Below are 21244 nucleotides of genomic sequence, written 5' to 3'. Positions count from 1 at the left end.
CAAGAGAGACTTCTACCAATACCTTTTCTTTCTCAGTCCATGAAACCTTTCTCATCCTGGCAGGGCAAACAGTCAGCACTGACAAGAATACTGCACGCACAATCTTAAAATATATGCTATGACACTTTTCATAACCAACAGTTATGACAGCACTGTAAAATAATACTGATAAACACAGAATTCTTATTTTAGAAGTACTTTCAGAGTATACACCCAGTAAGGCTCTCATTACACTGAATTCTATCAACACTTTCCATTAGAAGACTGAAGGCAAAAGCTTGATAGATTTTCTCAATACATCTGAAGAGAAGTCTCAAAAACTCCTCTGCACTCCTCTAGTTCCTCTAGTTTCCTCTAGGAAAACATTCCTAAATGAATGTTGGTAAGCTCTGAATTTCACCAGCTGGAATGAGATCAGAGAAACACTATGTATAAAACAGTTCACAAGAAGCTACAGCTGTAGAACGAAGTAGAGTGAACACTTCAGGGTATCCCAGACTCACTCCCAAAGGAGCCTGATATGGAAAGTTGCTCTATTTATTAAATCCCTTCACTTCCTTTCTTCACTTGCTTATACATAGGGTACCTACAACCAAAGGCCCAAATCAGCAACAGTTTTAATACAAAATCTAAACCACACTAACATTCCTTACACAAATTACTTCCGTGTCAGGTTCCCCAATGCTATGTATTGATTCCTCAATCTGCTTGAAAACAATAGACCTTTGTCAAAGCAGATAAGACCTATTTGAGGGTGAGGGTGAAGCAGGCTAGGAAGTCAAGATGAAAAGTCAAGCAGAATTTTGTCACACTGACAATATAGCAGAAATGACATCACCACCAGCATTGTCTGCTTTTTGGCAAAAAGCAAAGCAAGCAAGCAGACTCAAGGCTGCAGATGTTTTTAAGCTCCTGGACTTGGTAAACTTTTGAAAGACAGACAAGGATACTGATACAGGCTGACAGCACTAGTGCTGCATTTCAGAATTTAAGACCTTGATGGCAACCTTGACAAGTAATGCCTCTTAGAGAATAGTTGTTCTTTCTTCTCTGATCACCAAATCTTGCATAGCTATTTCCAATAGGCCAAATTTAAAGAAGATTTCAGATAATTTCAAACACAGTTTTCAAGTTTAACATGTTCTCTCAGTTTTTTTTCAAGAAATTCAGGTAAAATTGTCAATTCTAGCAGGTCAGAATCCTTTAACCTCTTATGCAGAATATACAGGAATTCTGAAATGAAGGACATGCAGCTCCTTGAACATGTATAGAGGAGAGCCACTAAAATGATCAGAGGGCCGGAGCACCTCCCCTGTGCAGACAGCCTGAGGAAAGTGGGGTGGTTCAGCCCAGAGAAGAGGAGGCTCCTGGTAGCAGCTTTCCAATATCTGAAGGGGGCCTTCAAGAAATCTGGGGTAGGGCTTTTTATGCAGGTGTAGCCAGAGACAAGGGGAAATGGTTTAAAACTTGAAGATTAGAGATTTGGTTAGACATTAGGAAAAAAATTCTTTCCTGTGAGGGTGGTGAGACACTGACACAGATTGCCCAAGAAAGTTGTGGCTGTCCCCTCCCTGGAAGTTTTTAAGGCCAGGCTGGATGGGGCCTTGAGCAACCTGGTCTAGTGGGAGGTGTCCATAGGTTGGAACTAGATGATCTTTAAGATCCCTTCCAACCCTAGCCAGTCTATGATTCTAAGGAAAAGCCTTCTGATCAGTGTAAATGGCAAATAAATATACCTTTTTAAAAACTGCTAAAGCAGCCGTTTCACTCTTTTGTACTACTGAAATGCTCACTGCCTACCAAAGTTCAAGCTGACAAGTTACCAAAGTTTGATTAATGTACTGAAGGATGTGTAATATTTCAGTACTTCTTTAGGATAGACATCCTTGGATTGGTATGAGACACCTGCTAAAGATTGACACAGAATCAAATCTTACCAAAATGGCTCAAATATCTAGGTAAACATTATATAACTAGCAGAGAAGCAGAAAGGAGAAAACCTATTTTCTAGTTTTACTACTGATGTATAAATCACAGCACTGAAGGTGGTTTTTCCTTGCAGAAAATTTCAGACTTTAAATTTTGAAGACATAGAATGAACTAAACATTGCTGTAGGCATATACCTTAATAACTGAAGCCATACGCCAGCAAGTATTACAGAATCTTTCTGTGTTTTTATTTTTGACTTTACTGTCAAAAATTTCACTTACTAGCATTCCCCAAAAGCAACTCTTAATCAAAACTGCCCAAAGCAGTTTCTCAGCAGTAATTTTAGACCCATACATTTTGCTTTAATACTATCAAGGTAATTTTTGCTATTTTAGTCCAGAATCTTTAATAGTATGAGCAACAACAGCAAACATAAGGGAAAGATAGCTTGTACAGATGGGAGTACCTGGAGATAACAGGTGACTTGCTTCCATTCACTGTATTTGTTCTTTCCCAAGGCTTTCTTGTTAGTTCTGGAAAATACAGTAAGAAGATTAAAAACTAACTTTTTACATTTGTTGTGTAGTTTAAGTGAGGAAACTTCTAGTACCTGGCAACTTTAGTCTCTTTCTTTTGAGTTGTTTTTGGGGTTGTTTACTGCATTGAATTAGTCCTTTCATATTTAGCTATCTCCTTTTGCATTAATCTTATTTTTAGCCATAGTACCATTTAAAGACTCTTGCATGTGAGGGAATTTTTACTGAAGTAGGCAAGCTTTTCTGTCTGACCCTAATATCCTTGGACAGCTGCCTTGAAGGAGACAAAATCCTGTCCCAACTTCCATACTGCAGTGACTGAGTCAACTTGCTTTCACATTCACTACCAACTACTTTCCATGCATCAGCCTTGTAAGTTCAACACAGAAGACCCTACACCAAGCGTTCTTTTTGTCTGTCATCTTCTGAAACATTTCTGAACCAAGACCTATTCTGCAGCAAAATGCCAGGCTCTAATTATGGGAGAAGAGGTGGGTTCCAATATTGAGCACAGCTGAGATTTATTATTAGGTTTTAGTGCTGTAGAGTTACAGTTCACAAATCTGTGCAACTTACCAGGTGTGCTTGTTGAAGAAACCTTAGAAGTTGAAGACTCTGATTCTTCCTGATTAAAAGGGAGGGTGGAGGGAGAAGGGAGAAAGGAAGAAAAAAAAAAGAAAAACAAAACACCTTTGACTCTTGTGAATTTATCAGCTTAACCAAATGTTTAAATATTTCACTTTCTACATAGATTTAAATGTTTCTGCTCAATTTTATGTAGACATGCAAGCACAATGCACTTCACAAAATACTGGTTGTGTATGTGTACATATACAGTACAGCATAAATAATCTCATATACAATTAGAACTTTTCTCATAATCTAGTATTGAATTATGTGAAGTATGTGAAGTAGGTAAAATTTCTCAACTCACAGTTTTATCTTCTTTCTGTTCTAGTTCTGTTGATCCCTTTTCAGCAATTCTTCTTCTATAAGCAGAAAGAAAAGTTACCAAGATCATCATGGTTTCAAGATGGAAGAGTATTGTTTTGTCCAATTAAAGACACAAACATCTTGGTAACTAAATCATTGAAAATTTGTGTTTAAAAAAGCAGTTTCAAAATACTTTAAAGAACAAAGTCCTCCTTCCAAAGGGACTGTGCAATTATTTTTCTCTTGAAGTCTGTATCCCCTTCCCTACTGTTGCACTAAGAATTACGCAGAAAAAAGTATACAATTACACTCAAGTAAAAACAGCTATTCACAAAACATTATTATCTTCACCAAGCAACTGCACGAGCTGCAAACAGGCACCCAAAATCCTACCTCTACCATGACTAAGCAGCTGGAGCACATCAGAAACAGCTCCTTACCTCCTGGCCAGCAGGGCACTCATTTCTTCCATCAACCCACTGCCTCCCAAGGGAAGTGGTCCATTTCCACGGCCACTGTCTGTTTTAGATGAAACACTGGTGCCTCCTCCTCCACTTGAACTAGAAGAGTCTTCACCCTATGTAACACACAAAATAATAGTAGATACACAAATAAAATGATAGGCAGCTTAGTGAAAGAAGCAAAGTTCACAGACGAGAAAGAAACAGCCATGTAAAGAACATGATGGACTGGTAGCGCATCCTTTAATGATTTTAATAATGAATTAAGCCTACCCCACAATTCTCAATACTGCTATTAATCTTGAATGCAAATTATAACCAGCTCAGGAAGACAGAATTTAGAGACAGGAATTGGAAAAACAAAATAGAGATGTGTTTACCCGTGAGACTTTCCTAAGTTTGGCTCCAGCAAGTGCAGCTGCTAGTCCAGTTAAAGGGCGATTTTCTTCAGACATGAATCCCACTGAAAATCCAGAGGTGGGGAGTGGGGGAGCAGGAGGTGGAAGGGGAACAGGAAGAACTTGGCTGGGAAGTGGGGGAGGTGGTGGTGGCTGCGGTGGCCCTGAAGGTGGAAGTGGAGGTGGTGGTGGTGGGCCAGGAGGAGGTGGGGCTGCTACTGAAGATTGAGCTGGGCCAGGGGGCAATGGGGGTGGGGGGGGAGGTGCAGGTGGTCCTTGGACAACACCTAGTATCAAAGACAAAAGAAATAGGCTGTATTAAGGATTTCAAAAAGAAAGATCTTATGTCTATTGAAATACTGGTTCTTTTGCTCAGTGTATAATATCAGTATTGTTAAGAGACCTTCTTATAGGCAAGAAATCACTGCAGGTTTCATAAGGAGACAAGCATTCTCATTAAATACACTAAAAAAATGACACAATATGCTATGAGAGATCAGTTTCAGAGACATTTACACACAAAACCCCTCCAATCAGGTTCTGTGCTGCAAAAAGGAAAAATTTTAAACCAGGAGACAGGCAAAGCTTTTGTAGTCATGTAAAACACAAGCATCCATGTAGGAACAATAGTCTGTGTTCAAACGGTGCTAACCAGTGACTTTTCATTATATTAACAAGCAAGTAACACGACCTAAACTTCTGAGCACTCAAACTGTTGTGTTCCCACGCTAATTTCTAAGCTATATAAAAATCTTTCATCTAAAACACATTTCAGGGATCAACTTCAATAATATGGACACTAATTAGTGAGTTACAGTATTGACATTTTAACAAGTTTAACAAGCTTTTTTATTTTTTATCTACGATTCTTTTACTGCTTTAAAATCCCACTAATATGCAATACAGGATGTGTTTTAAAGAAAGCATATTCCGATGATCACTCTTATCATAGAAACAGTTTAAGAAATCATGACTAAGAAAACAGCCACACATATCAGCCTCCTGCCTCACCCAGCCTGCCATAAGCTACTCAAAATGCTATGCAACCTCTTGAGCAACCTCTACAAGTAGGAATTTCAGACAGGAGTCTTCCTCGGCTCCTATTTTAGCAACTACCGTGCAAACTTGGAGCCTTTTAAACACTTTTGGTATCACTCACCATCCAAGTGCCCACTTTTATTCCATACAAGTGAGGTCATTCATCCTATTTTCACTCCTTCCCAAAGTAGCTCACACACCTTCACTGAGACAAGAGAATGGTATAAACAGGATCTACTCTGCATGACTTCTGTTGATGAAGCCGCAGTCTGCTCGTCTCCCAGAAACTCCTCTACCCACACCTGTAGCTGAGCTAGTGTAGACTTATCTACAAAGACTTAAATCTATTACAACAATATAAAAGCTGGACTCTGGTTAGCAGTGACATTTACACCCACATAAAACACATTTCTATCATATTAGCAGAGTTTTCCTTAAGACTGACCCCTGCTTAACCAAACTTTTTTTTTTTTTTTTAAGTCTGTTTAGCTACACTGGTAGAATACCACAGGGAGACTTGTCTTTGAATGTATATGTGCACATCTATGTTCACATACAGCTCTATCTCAAAATACAACCACTGTTCAGAAATAAACGCTGTAGGTGTTACATACTACTTCCTAAATTTAAAATTACATACAGTATCAGTGATTCAGATTATTCTTCACTTATGTCCAAAGCTACAAATAAGTCCATTCATGGTGGCTGCCACTGGAAACTAATGATGCTGTTTATTAACACCATGTTCCAAATAGAGTGTAAGATTTACCAAGCAAATATTCAACAAGCTCTGTTTCACAAGTGAGAACTTAAGAAATCAGAATTTTATTTACAGCAGGTCACAGAAAGCCATCTTTTCTTTGCTTTAAATTTTCCCTTACCCCAGTTTTCCATTTTGTTGTAGTATTAAGATCACTGCAACTTCGGAAGCATCTTATTAACTCCTCAGGGTGGTTAAGGGCTTTGATACTAATTAGTTTTGACTGCATTTCTGATTAGTGCATTAGTAGCAATAACAGAAAGCCTTACCCTGCTGGGTCGTAGGTTCAATCGGCTGAGAGGCTGCCTGCAAGACTGGCTCAGAAGCAGAGGAGTCTCCCAGCACAGAGTTTAGAGAGTTCTCAACAGAGGCAGGGGTAGCTGCAGAGGGAGAAGGGAGAACACTAGGCTTGGATGAGGGAGTTGAGGCATTCGGGGAGTTGGGAGAAGGAGAAGCTTGAGGTCCAGAGAGTGACAGAGGCAGAAAGGAAGGCAGTGGAGGGGGGGGAGGCGGTGGAGGCAGAGCTGGACCTGAGGTAGAAGGTGAAGAAACTGGATAAGCCAGGTTTTCAGGAAGCCCGTTAGAAGCTGTGGGAGACGTAGACATTTGGGTCACTGTGTTAGAAGCTGACACTGGGAGAACAGGTCTTGGACCAGTAGCTTTGCCTGGTGGACTGCTTATCATTACTGGAGGAGATGGGGGAAGAGGGGCAAAACTGGGGGCGGACCAGGCAACAGGTTTCATATTTGGAGGCAAAGTTGCCATGGAATTGACAGGAGAAGGAGGCCGAGAACTTCTGTTCAGTGGACGAGGAACCGTAGCATAATGGGGAAGAACAGGGTGGAAAGCTGAGCCTAAAGATGTAGCAAAACGTGATGCAGAGTGCCTTAGAGGTGGTGTAGGGGGAGTGGAAGTCGGTGGTGCAGAAGTCACTACAGCGTACTCCGGTGTGGCCTCTGACATTGGTGCTGACACTGCTTTTGCATATGATGGAGGAGGTGCTGAAGGAGGCTGGCAACTGGAGTATTCAGGAAGTGGAGTGCTATACGGGGAGTTGTCGAAAGATGGAGCTGGACAGAAGATGGAAAGCAGCAGCAAAGACAGGATAAAAAAAGGAGAAAGAGAAAAAGGGAGCTAATGAAGCAACAAAAAACAGCATTCAAACAAAATCTATAAATGTAGACTACAGTTAGTACCAGAGGATTAGGCACAAGTGAAAAATACTGTTAGGAAAGTTTTATATATTATCAACAGCTGCTTTTAAATTTTAACAACTGTTTTTTGTGCCAAAATTTGAATTTACAAGTACATTCTAGAGCAAGATTTCTCAAACCCCATCTGTGAGATGGATTAAATATAGGGCTAATTAATCAGTCTTTTATCAGCTTTTATGTCCTTGTTTGATTGCAAACTGCAAGCAAGTGTAGTGATCTTAACATTAGTCAGAACTCCACTAACTCATACCATCGGCAGCAAGTAAGTAATATCTTTCTCTTCTCCAGAAAAAGCTCCATCACAAACTTGAACATACTGGGAATAAAACTGTAAATAAAATCTTCTGCTCTAAAATTACTAGCTCTTACCCAGTATTCCTTAAGTTCTACCTTAAGCTGACTTCTTACGCAAACTGAGTTTCTTACTGAAGAACAACCAAGCACTTGACTAATGTTCTATTACATTACCAGAATTAGAAGGCTTTCAAGTTATTACTAAATACATTTCTGCACATTATGTTATCTACAAATACATTTAATCCATTTCACTGAAAAGTTATTACAATAAGAAATTAAGCAATACTTCATATTGAAAGGCATTCTTTGCACTATTACTTTGCCCTATATAGGTTCATACATCTGCATTAACACACTAAATCTGGTATGTTCGGAGGTAATTTTTTTTAACAAATTATGTAGTGAGAATATATCTTGTTGAACAAAGCAGGCAATTCTAAGGTATTTAGAAATTTTAAGTCATCCTACTTTAAACAGCGTTGGAGGAGGCCAGTAAGATTCACGTTCTTCAAGCAACCAGAGAGTACGGCAATCAGATGAGCAAATAAGTGTAAAAAAATTAATTTCAGAGTTAACAGAAAACTATGACAGGAAAGTCAAATCTCTTTGACTTCTTGCCATAAAAAAGGAAGAAATTCCAGGAAACAGAAGCCTGAAATACTGACTGCTGTTTACACAACTGTACTCACTGCCCTTTGTTGCTTCTCTCCCACTCCTTCACCCAAGCATGTTAAAAGTAGGCTGGGGTACTTGAACACATTAGGCTTTCAAATTCTTACCAGCATTTGAAATTCTTCTCTCTCTTTCCCATTCCAACTGTTCCCTTTCCAACTGTTCTTGCCGTTCTCTTTCTTGCCTTTCCCGTTCAAGTCTTTCTCGATCCTGCCTCTCCTTCTCTTGCCTCTCTCTTTCTAGGCGCTCTTGCCGTTCCCTTTCTTGCCGTTCTCTCTCCAGTTGCTCCTGTTCTAGGCGCTCTCTTTCAAGTCTTTCCCTTTCTAGCCTCTCTCTCTCCAGCCTGTCCCGTTCCACTCGCTCACGATCCAGCCTTTCCCGTTCCAGCTCTTTCTGCCTTTGTTGCTCCTGCAACTGTCTGCAATTGTGAAAAAAGGAAAAAGATTAAGCTGCAAAACAAAAATCAAAAATATCAAGAGGACAAGACGAGATAAACCAATCAATCTTTGCACTACTGATAACAAAAGCACAGCATTTGCACCTACATGAAATTCTTAATTCTGCATGTCATTTTTCTGAGCTGGGCAGCAGTTTTATTATGTTTATGGCAAAAAGCCATTTATCAAATTTCCTCATAACTAACTTACTAACTTAACATTCTTGAAGACAGCTTTCAAGAGGTAAGAATAGAAAGCTGCTGATGATAATTTAATAACAGTTACAGTCTTCCCAGTTGGGGATATGAAGTTACATTTGCTCTTTGCACGGTATTTTACACTAAAAGCATTGAATAAAGTACAGTGAAACTGCAATAACACAAATACTCATTAAAAACATCCCCAAACAAATTACATTTTTTTCAGAGAAAACAGTCAGTAGTAGTTTTTATCCAAATTGTACAGAAGCATCAAAATGTACATGTGTATCTCCCACTTGCACAATACATACATCATGAAGGCAGGTAAAATTGGACACGGTCAGAAAAAAAATCAAGGAACAGTAGCCAAGGAAACACTGCGGGGAGCTGTCAGGGTTTCCCGCTCATGCGAGTCTTTGTGAAGGAAAGCAGAGAGGGAAAAGCCGTGGACAGGAGGGAAACAAGCAAAATACAGGCAGAGGAAATATAAAGAACTTCCTAAGGGTAAGAAGGAATCGTGCAAAATTTGCTGCTAAAGTCACTAGGCTGGCTGGAAGACAGGACTTCCCTGCAAAAATACAGTGGGAAAAAGCTGTAAACAAACGTTTTGCTTTTTTCTCTCAATTTGTTTTGTATTTTCTGTAGTTGTTCAGCGTTTTTTTGGGGGGGTTCCTTGACTGTTCGTTAATTTTCTGTGAGTTTTTTGCCTTTTTAAAATATTTTTTTTTAACAATACGTTTTAGTTGGCTAAAGTATAGCTTTTTGATTTTTAAAGCTTTTTCGTCTTTTGGTGGAATTCAGTACTAAAACAAAATTAGGCACACCCTCCTCAAAGTTGTTATGTTTTTGTCAATCCATGTCACTAAAAACACTGTAAGTTATTGCCCTTTTTTCAATAAAAATAAAATAATGACATTTAAAAAGAAAAACTTGCATATCAAGCACGCAGCCACTTTTTTCTGCCATGCTTCAGGCGGAAATTGAAGATAGCGTCTCAAGAAATCAAAGCACAGTCAGCTTTTCACTCTAAAGTAAAAAGGAGACCTACATTTTAACACCTTAAGCTTAAGTCTGTTTTCTATAGACTGCCACTGAGCAATCTTATTTGGAAAAGCTCCTTGGTAATCTATACTGGAAACCCCAGATGTAGCACTGTTGCTATTAAGTCCATCTGCTATTCAGACCAATGTTTTTCCTTTATAGATTAAGAAAACCTGATAAATATGGAATTTTAAAAATTTCTATAAGCAATTACATTTCAATTATGTACAGCAGAAGGACTTTTCCCTATTGCACTTGTTATCCCACATACCCAGACTATATCCATTCTCACACTTCCTGCTCTCCTAACCCATATAGCAAAGGTGTAATAGCAGTTAACAAATATTAGATGTGCAACTCCACATGTTAAAGGCTTGGTTTTTAGCCTCTGCAGTGGCTTTGTATCCAAATAATCTGGTAATTGACTGATACATATTTGGAATACGTAGAGGATTTCTAAGAAATATCAAGAGAAGACAGTATAAACCACTGAAACTTAAGCTCCAAAAGAGGTATTTAAAATATTTTTGGCATTACATTTTTGCTTGCTCTGTATTGCACAAAACCAGCTTTGCTTAGCTCTTTTTCCCCCAGAGAAAATTTGGTACTACATGAAAGTGGGATTTACATCATGGCTAACTTCAACTTGGTCATTTCAGGATCTTTTTTTGTAAGAAGAGGTGGATGCAGATATGTTTGTAGTTAAAACGCTATTCAGGGCAGAAGTCACCTTTGGCAGACTTCAAAGTAGCTGTTAAGTTTTTTTCATTCTTTTTCATTCTTTTGATGGAAATTAGATTAATATACCTAGAAACGTATACACTCCTAGTTCTAAAACTAAAATGCAGAGAAGGCATTTGAGGTTATAAATATTTCATATTACATTTAGTTTATATAACTATAAGGTATCAATTAACTGGGCTTTAACAATATGTCAAACCACTGCCCAGAATTTAATTTTTTTTTTCTTAGGTTTTTCATTTCTGCACAGAAACAGAACTTCAATATAGTTCCCTTCTCACATAAGAGCAATGTCACTGAGGCAGTTCTGCAATAAGCCATATCAAGAGCTGTGCAATTTCATATTTTCATAAGCAACCTGGAAAAGAAAAAGCAGGATGCTTTTCAGGGACAGGAAAATGTAGTCACAGGGGTAGACTTACCTAGTGAACCACCTAGGACTCGTCAGTCACCCAGTGTTCTTAGGACTTCTTCAATCAAGAAGGAAAGGAGAGTAGTTGTGGTGGGTGACTCCCTTCTGAGGGGGACAGAAGGGCCCATCTGTCGACCGGACCCATCCCACAGGGAGGTCTGTTGCCTCCCTGGGGCTTGGATTAGAGATGTTAAGAGGAAACTCCCTAATCTTGTGGGTTCCTCTGATTACTATCCACTGCTGATTTTTCAGGTTGGCAGTGAAGAAATTATCACAAGAAATGTAAGGGCAATGAAGAGTGACTTCAGGGCCCTGGGACGGCTAGTTAGGGAGTCTGGAGCGCAAGTAGTGTTTGCCTCCATCCCTCCTATAAGAATGGGTGGGGAGGTATATAGGAAGACTTTACAGGTCAACGAGTGGCTAAGAGACTGGTGCCAAAGACAGGGTTTTGGTTTTTTCGATCATGGGATGCTATATGAGACACCTGGCCTGGTGATGGCAGGTGGGATGCACCTGTCCCAGAGGGGGAAGAGGCTTTTGGGGCAGGACTTAGCAGGGCTCATTGAGAGAGCTTTAAACTAGATGTGAAGGGGGAAGGGGAGAAAACTGGGTCTGTCAGGGACAAACACAAGAGGAACGAACTGGGGCCCGAAGGCAGGTGGTCTAGGGAGGATTTAGTCCCACCAGTGTGCTCTGTTTGTTTCCTGAAATGTCTGTATGCTAATACACGCAGCATGGGGAATAAGCAAGAAGAGTTAGAGGTCAGTGTACGGGCTAAGGGTTATGATCTGGTAGCAATAACAGAGACATGGTGGGATAGGTCACATGACTGGAATGTGGCCATGGATGGCTATGTGCTTTTTCGGAAAGATAGGGCGGGGAAGCGAGGTGGTGGAGTTGCTCTTTATGTGAGAGAGCAACTAGAATGTGTTGAGTTTTGTGCAGGGGCTGATGAGGGGCAAGTTGAAAGTTTGTGGGTAAGAATTAAGGGGCAGGCTGGTGTGGGTGATACAGTTGTGGGGGTCTACTACAGACCTCCTGATCAAGGCGAGGAGGTTGATGAGGCCTTCTACAGGCAGCTGAAAGCAGCCTCACAACTTCAGTCCCTAGTCCTCATGGGAGATTTTAACTACCCCGATATCTGCTGGTTGACTCACACAGCCAGCCTTTCACAGTCTAGGAGGTTCCTCCAGTGCATTGATGATAACTTCTTAATGCAAATGGTGGACAAGCCGACTAGAAGAGGAGCGCTGCTGGATCTTGTACTAACCAACAAGGAGGGCCTTGTCGAAGCAGTGGTGGTCAATGGCAGCCTTGGCTGCAGTGATCATGAGATGGTAGAGTTCAGGATCCTGTGTGGAAGGAACAGAATACCCAGTAGGACCAGAACCCTGGACTTCCACAGGGCAAACTTTGGCCTCCTCAATCAACTGTTAAGAGAAATCCCATGGGACAGGGTGTTAGAAGATAAAGGGGCTCAAGATAGCTGGTCAATATTCAAGGACCACTATTTGCAAGCACAGGATCAGAGCGTCCCTATGGTTAGGAAATCTAGTAAGGGAGCTAGGAGGCCAGCATGGTTAAAAAAGGAACTGCTGGGAAAACTTAAGTGGAAAAGGAAAATCTACAGATCATGGAAGGGGGGGCTGGTCACTTGGGAGGAATATAGGACTGTTGTCAGAGGATGTAGGGAGGCAATTAGGAAAGCTAAGGCCTCCTTGGAACTTAACCTTGCAAGTCAGGTTAAGGATAATAGAAAGGGCTTTTTCAAATACATAGCTAACAAAACTAATACTAGAGGCAATATTGGCCCACTAAGGAATGAGCTGGGAGCCCTGTTGACAGAGGATATAAAGAAGGCAGAGGTGCTGAACGCCTTCTTTGCCTCTGTCTTTACTCTTGCAGGGTTTCCGCATGAGCCCCAGATTCATTTAGCCCCAGAAGTAGTTGAGATAGATGAGGAGTTAGACATAGTAGATGAGGATTGGGTTAGGGATCAGCTGAGTAACCTGGACATCCATAAGTCGATGGGTCCAGATGGAATGCATCCAAGGGTGCTGAGGGAGCTGGCGGAGGTCATTGCTAGGCCACTCTCCATCATCTTCAGTAAGTCATGGGTAACAGGAGAGGTGCCTGAGGACTGGAGGATAGCAAATGTCACTCCAGTCTACAAGAAGGGCAAGAAGGAGGACCCGGGTAACTATAGACCGGTCAGCCTCACCTCCATCCCTGGAAAGGTGATGGAACAACTTGTTCTTGTCACTATCTCCAGGCATATCAAGGACATGGGAGTCATCAAGAGCAGTCAGCATGGTTTTATCAAGGGTAAATCATGTTTGACTAACCTCATAGCCTTCTATGAGGAAATTACTAGGTGGATAGATGATGGAAGAGCAGTAGATGTGGTTTATCTTAATTTCAGTAAAGCGTTTGACACCGTCTCTCACAGCATCCTTGTAGATAAGTTGATCAAATATGGGTTTGGTGATCAGGAAGTGAGGTGGATCAGGAACTGGTTGAAAGGAAGGAGTCAGAGAGTTGTAGTCAATGGGGCAGAATCTGGTTGGAGGTGTGTGACTAGTGGAGTCCCTCAGGGGTCGGTGCTGGGACCGGTGTTGTTTAATATCTTCATCAACGACTTGGATGAGGGTATAGAATGTACCCTTGGCAAGTTTGCTGATGACACTAAGCTGGGAGGAGTGGCTGACACACCAGAAGGCTGTGCTGCCATTCAGAGAGACTTAGACAGGCTGGAGAGTTGGGCAGGGAGAAACATGATGAAATTCAACATGGGGAAGTGTAGAGTTTTGCATTTGGGGAAGAACAACACGATGGCCCAGTATAGGTTGGGGGCTGACCTGCTGCGGAACACTGTAGATGAAAGAGACCTGGGGGTCCTGGTTGACAAGAAGATGACCATGAGCCAGCAATGTGCCCTTGTGGCCAAGAAGGCCAATGGCATCCTGGGGTGCATTAGAAAGGGTGTGGTTAGTAGGTCAAGAGAGGTTCTCCTCCCCCTCTATTCTGCATTGGTGAGGCCGCACCTGGAGTATTGTGTCCAGTTCTGGGCCCCTCAGTTCAAGAAGGACAGGGAAGTGCTTGAAAGAGTCCAGTGCAGAGCTACTAAGATGATTAAGGGAGTGGAACATCTCCCTTATGAGGAAAGGCTGAGGGAGCTGGGTCTCTTTAGTTTGGAGAAAAGGAGACTGAGGGGTGACCTCATCAATGTTTTCAAATATGTAAGGGGTGAGTGTCAAGGAGATGGAGTTAGGCTTTTCTCAGTGGTGACCAGTGATAGGACAAGGGGTAATGGGTGTAAATTGGAGCATAGGAGGTTCAAGTTGAATATCTGGAAAAAATTTTTTACTGTAAGGGTGACAGAGCCCTGGAACAGGCTGCCCTGGGAGGTTGTGGAGTCTCCTTCACTGGAGACATTCAAAACCCGTCTGGACACGTTCCTATGTGATGTACTCTAGGTGGCCCTGCTCTGGCAGGGGGGGTTGGACTAGATGATCTTTCGAGGTCCCTTCCAACCCCTAGGATTCTGTGATTCTGTGATGCTCCTGACTAAAGTCCTTAACATTAAGTTATTTAGGATAGCAAGGATGATGGCTAAACATGTACAGGCTGCCTAGGGAGCTTGTTAATGCCCCATTCCTAGGAGTGCTTAAGGCCAGGTTCGATAAAGCCTTGTGCAACCTGTTCTAGTGGGAGGTGCCCTTGCAGGAGGGTTGGTTCTTTATGATCTTTAAGGTTCCTTTCAACCCTAAACATTCTGTGATTGCAAAGAACTACTGATGGATCTTCTAACTGCAAATAACTGGGAAGTAAGATTAGCAAATAAAACTCAACTGAGATAAGCAAAGTGATGCAAGAGAAAGAAGGAAATCTGCTAAACTCATATATATGTTGGATTTTGTGTCAACTACTGATTCAGAAGTGAGATATTAAAGTTACAACAGTTCTATGGTAACATTCTTTCATTGAAGTGTTCTGTTCAGAAACATAAATCAGATGCAACACATTGCGAAATGATTTAAGAACAATATAGAAATAATCATCATCCTTCACAAACCCTGCATCTCTATTCTCACATTAAAAGGGAAAAAACAGCAAAACTTCAAAAATTCAAAGAGCAGCAACATCATGATTAAATATACCAAACTGTTTCTACTTAGAAATAACTAAAGAAGTTGTAATTCTGCATTTTGGAAAAGGCAACTGCAGGCCTATGAAATCCTGAATGACAAGGACATCCTGGGAGAAAGATTCAATGCAACTAATAAGAGAAAAAATTCAAAAGAAAAGAGCACCTCAGCACGTCAGACAGAAGAGATGTGGAACTCCTCAACAGAATGATTCAAGAGAGTAGGAAAAAACACAGTAAAAAAGAAAAAGCCTACAACCCAAAAAACACACACTAACACAGACCAACAAAAAAACAAATCATGGGAGGTCATTTAGAAAATAGAAACTGCATCATGCACAAGAAGCTTTTGAGCCAAAAACACCCAGAGAATGGGAGAGCAGCAGAAGGAAGTATTCCAAGTGTTGAGCCTTGCCTAGAAGGGTTCTATGTAAATCTTTCCTAACTACTGAGAGGGGTAAATGCACATGTGAATATGTGTATGCACTGTATACAGGAGAGATTGGGAGGGGAAGTGTATATAAGAGTATACTCTGTCTTTATATAGCATGTAATTACATGTAATTTTAGCTGAAGTATGAGATGTACATGTAACTCAAACTGCTTGCTTACTTCTTGTAATATATTTTAATACACTCCTGAAGCTTACGTGGGGGTTGTGTCCTCTTTAAAGAGCTTTGAAGATACATGATATCCACATGTCATAACAAAATGTAAGTATTAATGCGCTTTAATCTGAAGCAAAAAATATTTCAGTCAGCAACCAACACTATTAAATTGTACTGGCTCTCTACTAAGATAAAGAAAAAAATGCAGTGAGGTAACCACTTCTATCTACACAGGACCTGAATAAGAAAGTTTACATTATTAAATAAATATAGGGTGATTCAGTATTTAGTATTTTATTTTTCTAAAAGAATACTAGTTTTTTATTTGTTTGGAAATAAAGGAATCAAAGCAGATATTTTTTTAAATGTACAAATAAAAACTCAGTTGAGCACTTTGTTTACAATGCATATGCTCTACCAAGAGAGGGCAGCAAATACCTTGCAATCATTAGATTACAAGTCATACAACAATTAAAGAATTTCAGAAATGTCAAGATATTAGTAGAAAGAATGAGAATGTCAAAGAACATTGTGAAAGCAATATATGAAAATCCTTCAGCCTTAGAAAGCATAGTTTCTAGCTACCAGGACAATTTTTGAAAAAACTAAACAGGCACTAAAAATGCTGCAGGAAAAACCTAACAGTGAAATGATCATTATACTAAAGAGAAGTGATTTTAATTATTTAAAAAGTGTAAGTAACTAGAATTTAAGAACTAATTTACATTGACTAGCTGAGACACCTAGAAAACTATACAGCACATCAATAATATGCAAGGTACTGTTAAAGCTGGGTTTAGATTCAAGAGTCAAGTTCAGAATTTCAGAATAGCTGCCAGCTTTATCACATCCTATTCATGAAATTTTTAAAATTTCAATTAGTATATGACAACAGCATATTGAGAAACTTCACTTTGGAGTGGTGTTTGGTTGGTTTTTTGGGGTTTTTTTTGGGGGGGTTGATTTACTTTTTGTGGTGTTATTTTGAAAATAACTTATTTTAATATTGCAAGAACTTTTGAAATTATTTTCCCTCTTGCCCATATACTTTCACCCAGTTAGGCAGATATAAGGAGCTATTTTCAGAGGATGGACAAAGAATCATATTTACAATAGTAACTTGGGACTAACTCTATCAGCAGTAATCTTGTAGTTCTTTTGGCAGCCAAGAATCAGAAGCATGGTTACATTCGTTAAATAATATGAGGAAAAAATGCAGTGAGCAGAGGTAAGTACACACTGTTGCATCCCTGATGAGATATAAGAAGGCTTACCCAAACAACCCCACATTCCATGATGGTTAAAGTGTTTAGAATTTCCCCTATATGACAGTGGCAAAACACAACAGCTGATAACTTGACCAGGCACACACAAAGCCTTCCCAGTTTGCTCTGAATCAGATCATAAAAGGGAATAACAATGAAGAAGTGCTGCTGTGTCAGCCCTTGTTGTTATATGAAAAAAGCCAATTATCACATGCAGACCCAGACTACTTTCTATTATTTAGCAAGTAACATCATTACATTCAACAACCATCATGTGGGATTTTCAAGTAGGCAACCAGGAAGCTATCCCAAGTATTAGAACTGTGTTTGGGGAGAGGAACAGGTGGTTGATTTAGCTTCTGCTTTTGGAGGTGAATGAAGGACAGAGATCTTCTGGTCCTTTTTGCTGAAAACTTCCAACACAGTTATTCAAAAGAATTTAAGCCTCAATCAATTCTCTCAAAATATGGCCACTACCACATGGGTTGAAGGGAAGACAAAGATCCGAACTAGGCTAGGAAACTTCAGTGTTTACTGGAATAACAATATTCACAGAAATACAGATTTTATAGCCAGTGAGGACCCATACTTTTCTGGAACACCTTTCACATTCAACCCTGCATCTTGGTGATGTATAGAAGAGTTTCTGCAAGTGTCTCAATTTGTGTAAAGAATGTCCTCCCACAAGAGAAGGTATATCTCAACATTAAGCACTCTTACTGCACCAAAAATTAGAGCTGCTGTCACAAGGGTACCAAGATAAAAAAACCTACAATAACAAACTCATTGCTAAAACTCTGGCAGGTCAACTTGTTTCCTCAAGTGGAAGTTTCTCTGTACATGTACATATAAATCTTCAGGATTCCAACACTGGCTGACTTTGCTCTTGGATGTAACATCACGTAATAAACTTTTTCATAGAATCATAGGGGTTGGAAGGGACCTCGAAAGATCATCTAGTCCAACCCCCCCTGCCAGAGCAGGGCCACCTAGAGTACCTCGGATAGGAACGTGTCCAGACGGGTTTTGAATGTCTCCAGTGAAGGAGACTCCACAACCTCCCAGGGCAGCCTGTTCCAGGGCTCTGTCACCCTTACAGTAAAAAATTTTTTCCAGATATTCAACTTGAACCTCCTGTGCTCCAATTTACACCCATTACCCCTTGTCCTATCACTGGTCACCATTGAGAAGAGCCTAACTCCATCTCCTTGACACTCACCCCTTACATATTTGAAAACATTGATGAGGTCACCCCTCAGTCTCCTTTTCTCCAAACTAAAGAGACCCAGCTCCCTCAGCCTTTCCTCATAAGGGAGATGTTCCACTCCCTTAATCATCTTAGTAGCTCTGCGCTGCACTCTTTCAAGCACTTCCCTGTCCTTCTTGAACTGAGGGGCCCAGAACTGGACACAATACTCCAGGTGCGGCCTCACCAATGCAGAATAGAGGGGGAGGAGAACCTCTCTTGACCTACTAACCACACCCTTTCTAATGCACCCCAGGATGCCATTGGCCTTCTTGGCCACAAGGGCACATTGCTGGCTCATGGTCATCTTCTTGTCAACCAGGACCCCCAGGTCTCTTTCATCTACAGTGTTCCCCAGCAGGTCAGCCCCCAACCTATACTGGGCCATCGTGTTGTTCTTCCCCAAATGCAAAACTCTACACTTCCCCTTGTTGAATTTCATCATGTTTCTCCCTGCCCAACTCTCCAGCCTGTCTAAGTCTCTCTGAATGGCAGCACAGCCTTCTGGTGTGTCAGCCACTCCTCCCAGCTTAGTGTCATCAGCAAACTTGCCAAGGGTACATTCTATACCCTCATCCAAGTCGTTGATGAAGATATTAAACAACACCGGTCCCAGCACCGACCCCTGAGGGACTCCACTAGTCACACACCTCCAACCAGATTCTGCCCCATTGACTACAACTCTCTGACTCCTTCCTTTCAACCAGTTCCTGATCCACCTCGCTACCTGATCACCAAACCCATACTTGATCAACTTATCTACAAGAATGCTGTGAGAGACGGTGTCAAATGCTTTACTGAAATCAAGATAAACCACATCTACCGCTCTTCCATCATCTATCCGCCTAGTAATTTCCTCATAGAAGGCTATGAGGTTAGTCAAACATGATTTACCCTTGATAAAACCATGCTGACTGCTCTTGATGACTCCCATGTCCTTGATATGCCTGGAGATAGTGACAAGAACAAGTTGTTCCATCACCTTTCCAGGGATGGAGGTGAGGCTGACCGGTCTATAGTTACCCGGGTCCTCCTTCTTGCCCTTCTTGTAGACTGGAGTGACATTTGCTATCCTCCAGTCCTCAGGCACCTCTCCTGTTACCCATGACTTACTGAAGATGATGGAGAGTGGCCTAGCAATGACCTCCGCCAGCTCCCTCAGCACCCTTGGATGCATTCCATCTGGACCCATCGACTTATGGATGTCCAGGTTACTCAGCTGATCCCTAACCCAATCCTCATCTACTATGTCTAACTCCTCATCTATCTCAACTACTTCTGGGGCTAAATGAATCTGGGGCTCATGCGGAAACCCTGCAAGAGTAAAGACAGAGGCAAAGAAGGCGTTCAGCACCTCTGCCTTCTTTATATCCTCTGTCAACAGGGCTCCCAGCTCATTCCTTAGTGGGCCAATATTGCCTCTAGTATTAGTTTTGTTAGCTATGTATTTGAAAAAGCCCTTTCTATTATCCTTAACCTGACTTGCAAGGTTAAGTTCCAAGGAGGCCTTAGCTTTCCTAATTGCCTCCCTACATCCTCTGACAACAGTCTATATTCCTCCCAAGTGACCAGCCCTCCCTTCCATGATCTGTAGATTTTTCTTTTCCACTTAAGTTTTCCCAGCAGTTCCTTTTTTAACCATGCTGGTCTCCTAGCTCCCTTACTAGATTTCCTAACCATAGGGACACTCTGATCCTGTGCTTGCAAATAGTGGTCCTTGAATATTGACCAGCTATCTTGAGCCCCTTTATCTTCTAACACCCTGTCCCATGGGATTTCTCTTAACAGTTGATTGAGGAGGCCAAAGTTTGCCCTGTGGAAGTCCAGGGTTCTGGTCCTACTGGGTATTCTGTTCCTTCCACACAGGATCCTGAACTCTACCATCTCATGATCACTGCAGCCAAGGCTGCCATTGACCACCACTGCTTCGACAAGGCCCTCCTTGTTGGTTAGTACAAGATCCAGCAGCGCTCCTCTTCTAGTCGGCTTGTCCACCATTTGCATTAAGAAGTTATCATCAATGCACTGGAGGAACCTCCTAGACTGTGAAAGGCTGGCTGTGTGAGTCAACCAGCAGATATCGGGGTAGTTAAAATCTCCCATGAGGACTAGGGACTGAAGTTGTGAGGCTGCTTTCAGCTGCCTGTAGAAGGCCTCATCAACCTCCTCGCCTTGATCAGGAGGTCTGTAGTAGACCCCCACAACTGTATCACCCACACCAGCCTGCCCCTTAATTCTAACCTACAAACTTTCAACTTGCCCCTCATCAGCCCCTGCACAAAACTCAACACATTCTAGTTGCTCTCTCACATAAAGAGCAACTCCACCACCTCGCTTCCCCGCCCTATCTTTCCGAAAAAGCACATAGCCATCCATGGCCACATTCCAGTCATGTGACCTATCCCACCATGTCTCTGTTATTGCTACCAGATCATAACCCTTAGCCCGTACACTGACCTCTAACTCTTCTTGCTTATTCCCCATGCTGCGTGTATTAGCATACAGACATTTCAGGAAACAAACAGAGCACACTGGTGGGACTAAATCTTCCCTAGACCACCTGCCTTCGGGCCCCAGTTCGTTCCTCTTGTGTTTGTCCCTGACAGACCCAGTTTTCTCCCCTTCCCCCTTCACATCTAGTTTAAAGCTCTCTCAATGAGCCCTGCTAAGTCCTGCCCCAAAAGCCTCTTCCCCCTCTGGGACAGGTGCATCCCACCTGCCACCACCAGGCCAGGTGTCTCATATAGCATCCCATGATCGAAAAAACCAAAACCCTGTCTTTGGCACCAGTCTCTTAGCCACTCGTTGACCTGTAAAGTCTTGCTATATACCTCCCCACCCATTCTTATAGGAGGGATGGAGGCAAACACTACTTGCACTCCAGACTCCCTAACTAGCTGTCCCAGGG

General features: G+C 41.5%; 1 protein-coding gene across 7 annotated transcripts in view; it reads right to left on the bottom strand.

Annotated features, from left to right (window-relative positions):
- Positions 1–21244, bottom strand: part of ENAH (ENAH actin regulator) — a 135905-nt gene that overhangs the window by 12625 nt on the left and 102036 nt on the right. For 5 of the 7 annotated variants that reach the window (XM_030448787.1, XM_030448789.1, XM_030448790.1 and 2 more), the window contains 7 exons: positions 8347–8657; positions 6326–7126; positions 4241–4545; positions 3840–3976; positions 3401–3455; positions 3043–3091; positions 2397–2463 (listed from right to left, as the gene is read on the bottom strand). In XM_030448787.1, coding sequence (XP_030304647.1) covers positions 2397–2463; positions 3043–3091; positions 3401–3455; positions 3840–3976; positions 4241–4545; positions 6326–7126; positions 8347–8657 — 1725 coding nt within the window. The remainder of the gene's footprint in view (positions 1–2396; positions 2464–3042; positions 3092–3400; positions 3456–3839; positions 3977–4240; positions 4546–6325; positions 7127–8346; positions 8658–21244) is intronic. The other 2 variants (XM_030448792.1, XM_030448794.1) reach the window with 2 other exon arrangements.

This window comes from Calypte anna, chromosome 3 (genome assembly GCF_003957555.1).
Source record: "Calypte anna isolate BGI_N300 chromosome 3, bCalAnn1_v1.p, whole genome shotgun sequence".
NCBI classification, from domain to species: domain Eukaryota; kingdom Metazoa; phylum Chordata; class Aves; order Apodiformes; family Trochilidae; genus Calypte; species Calypte anna.
This window is presented reverse-complemented; position numbering and strand designations above follow the sequence as displayed.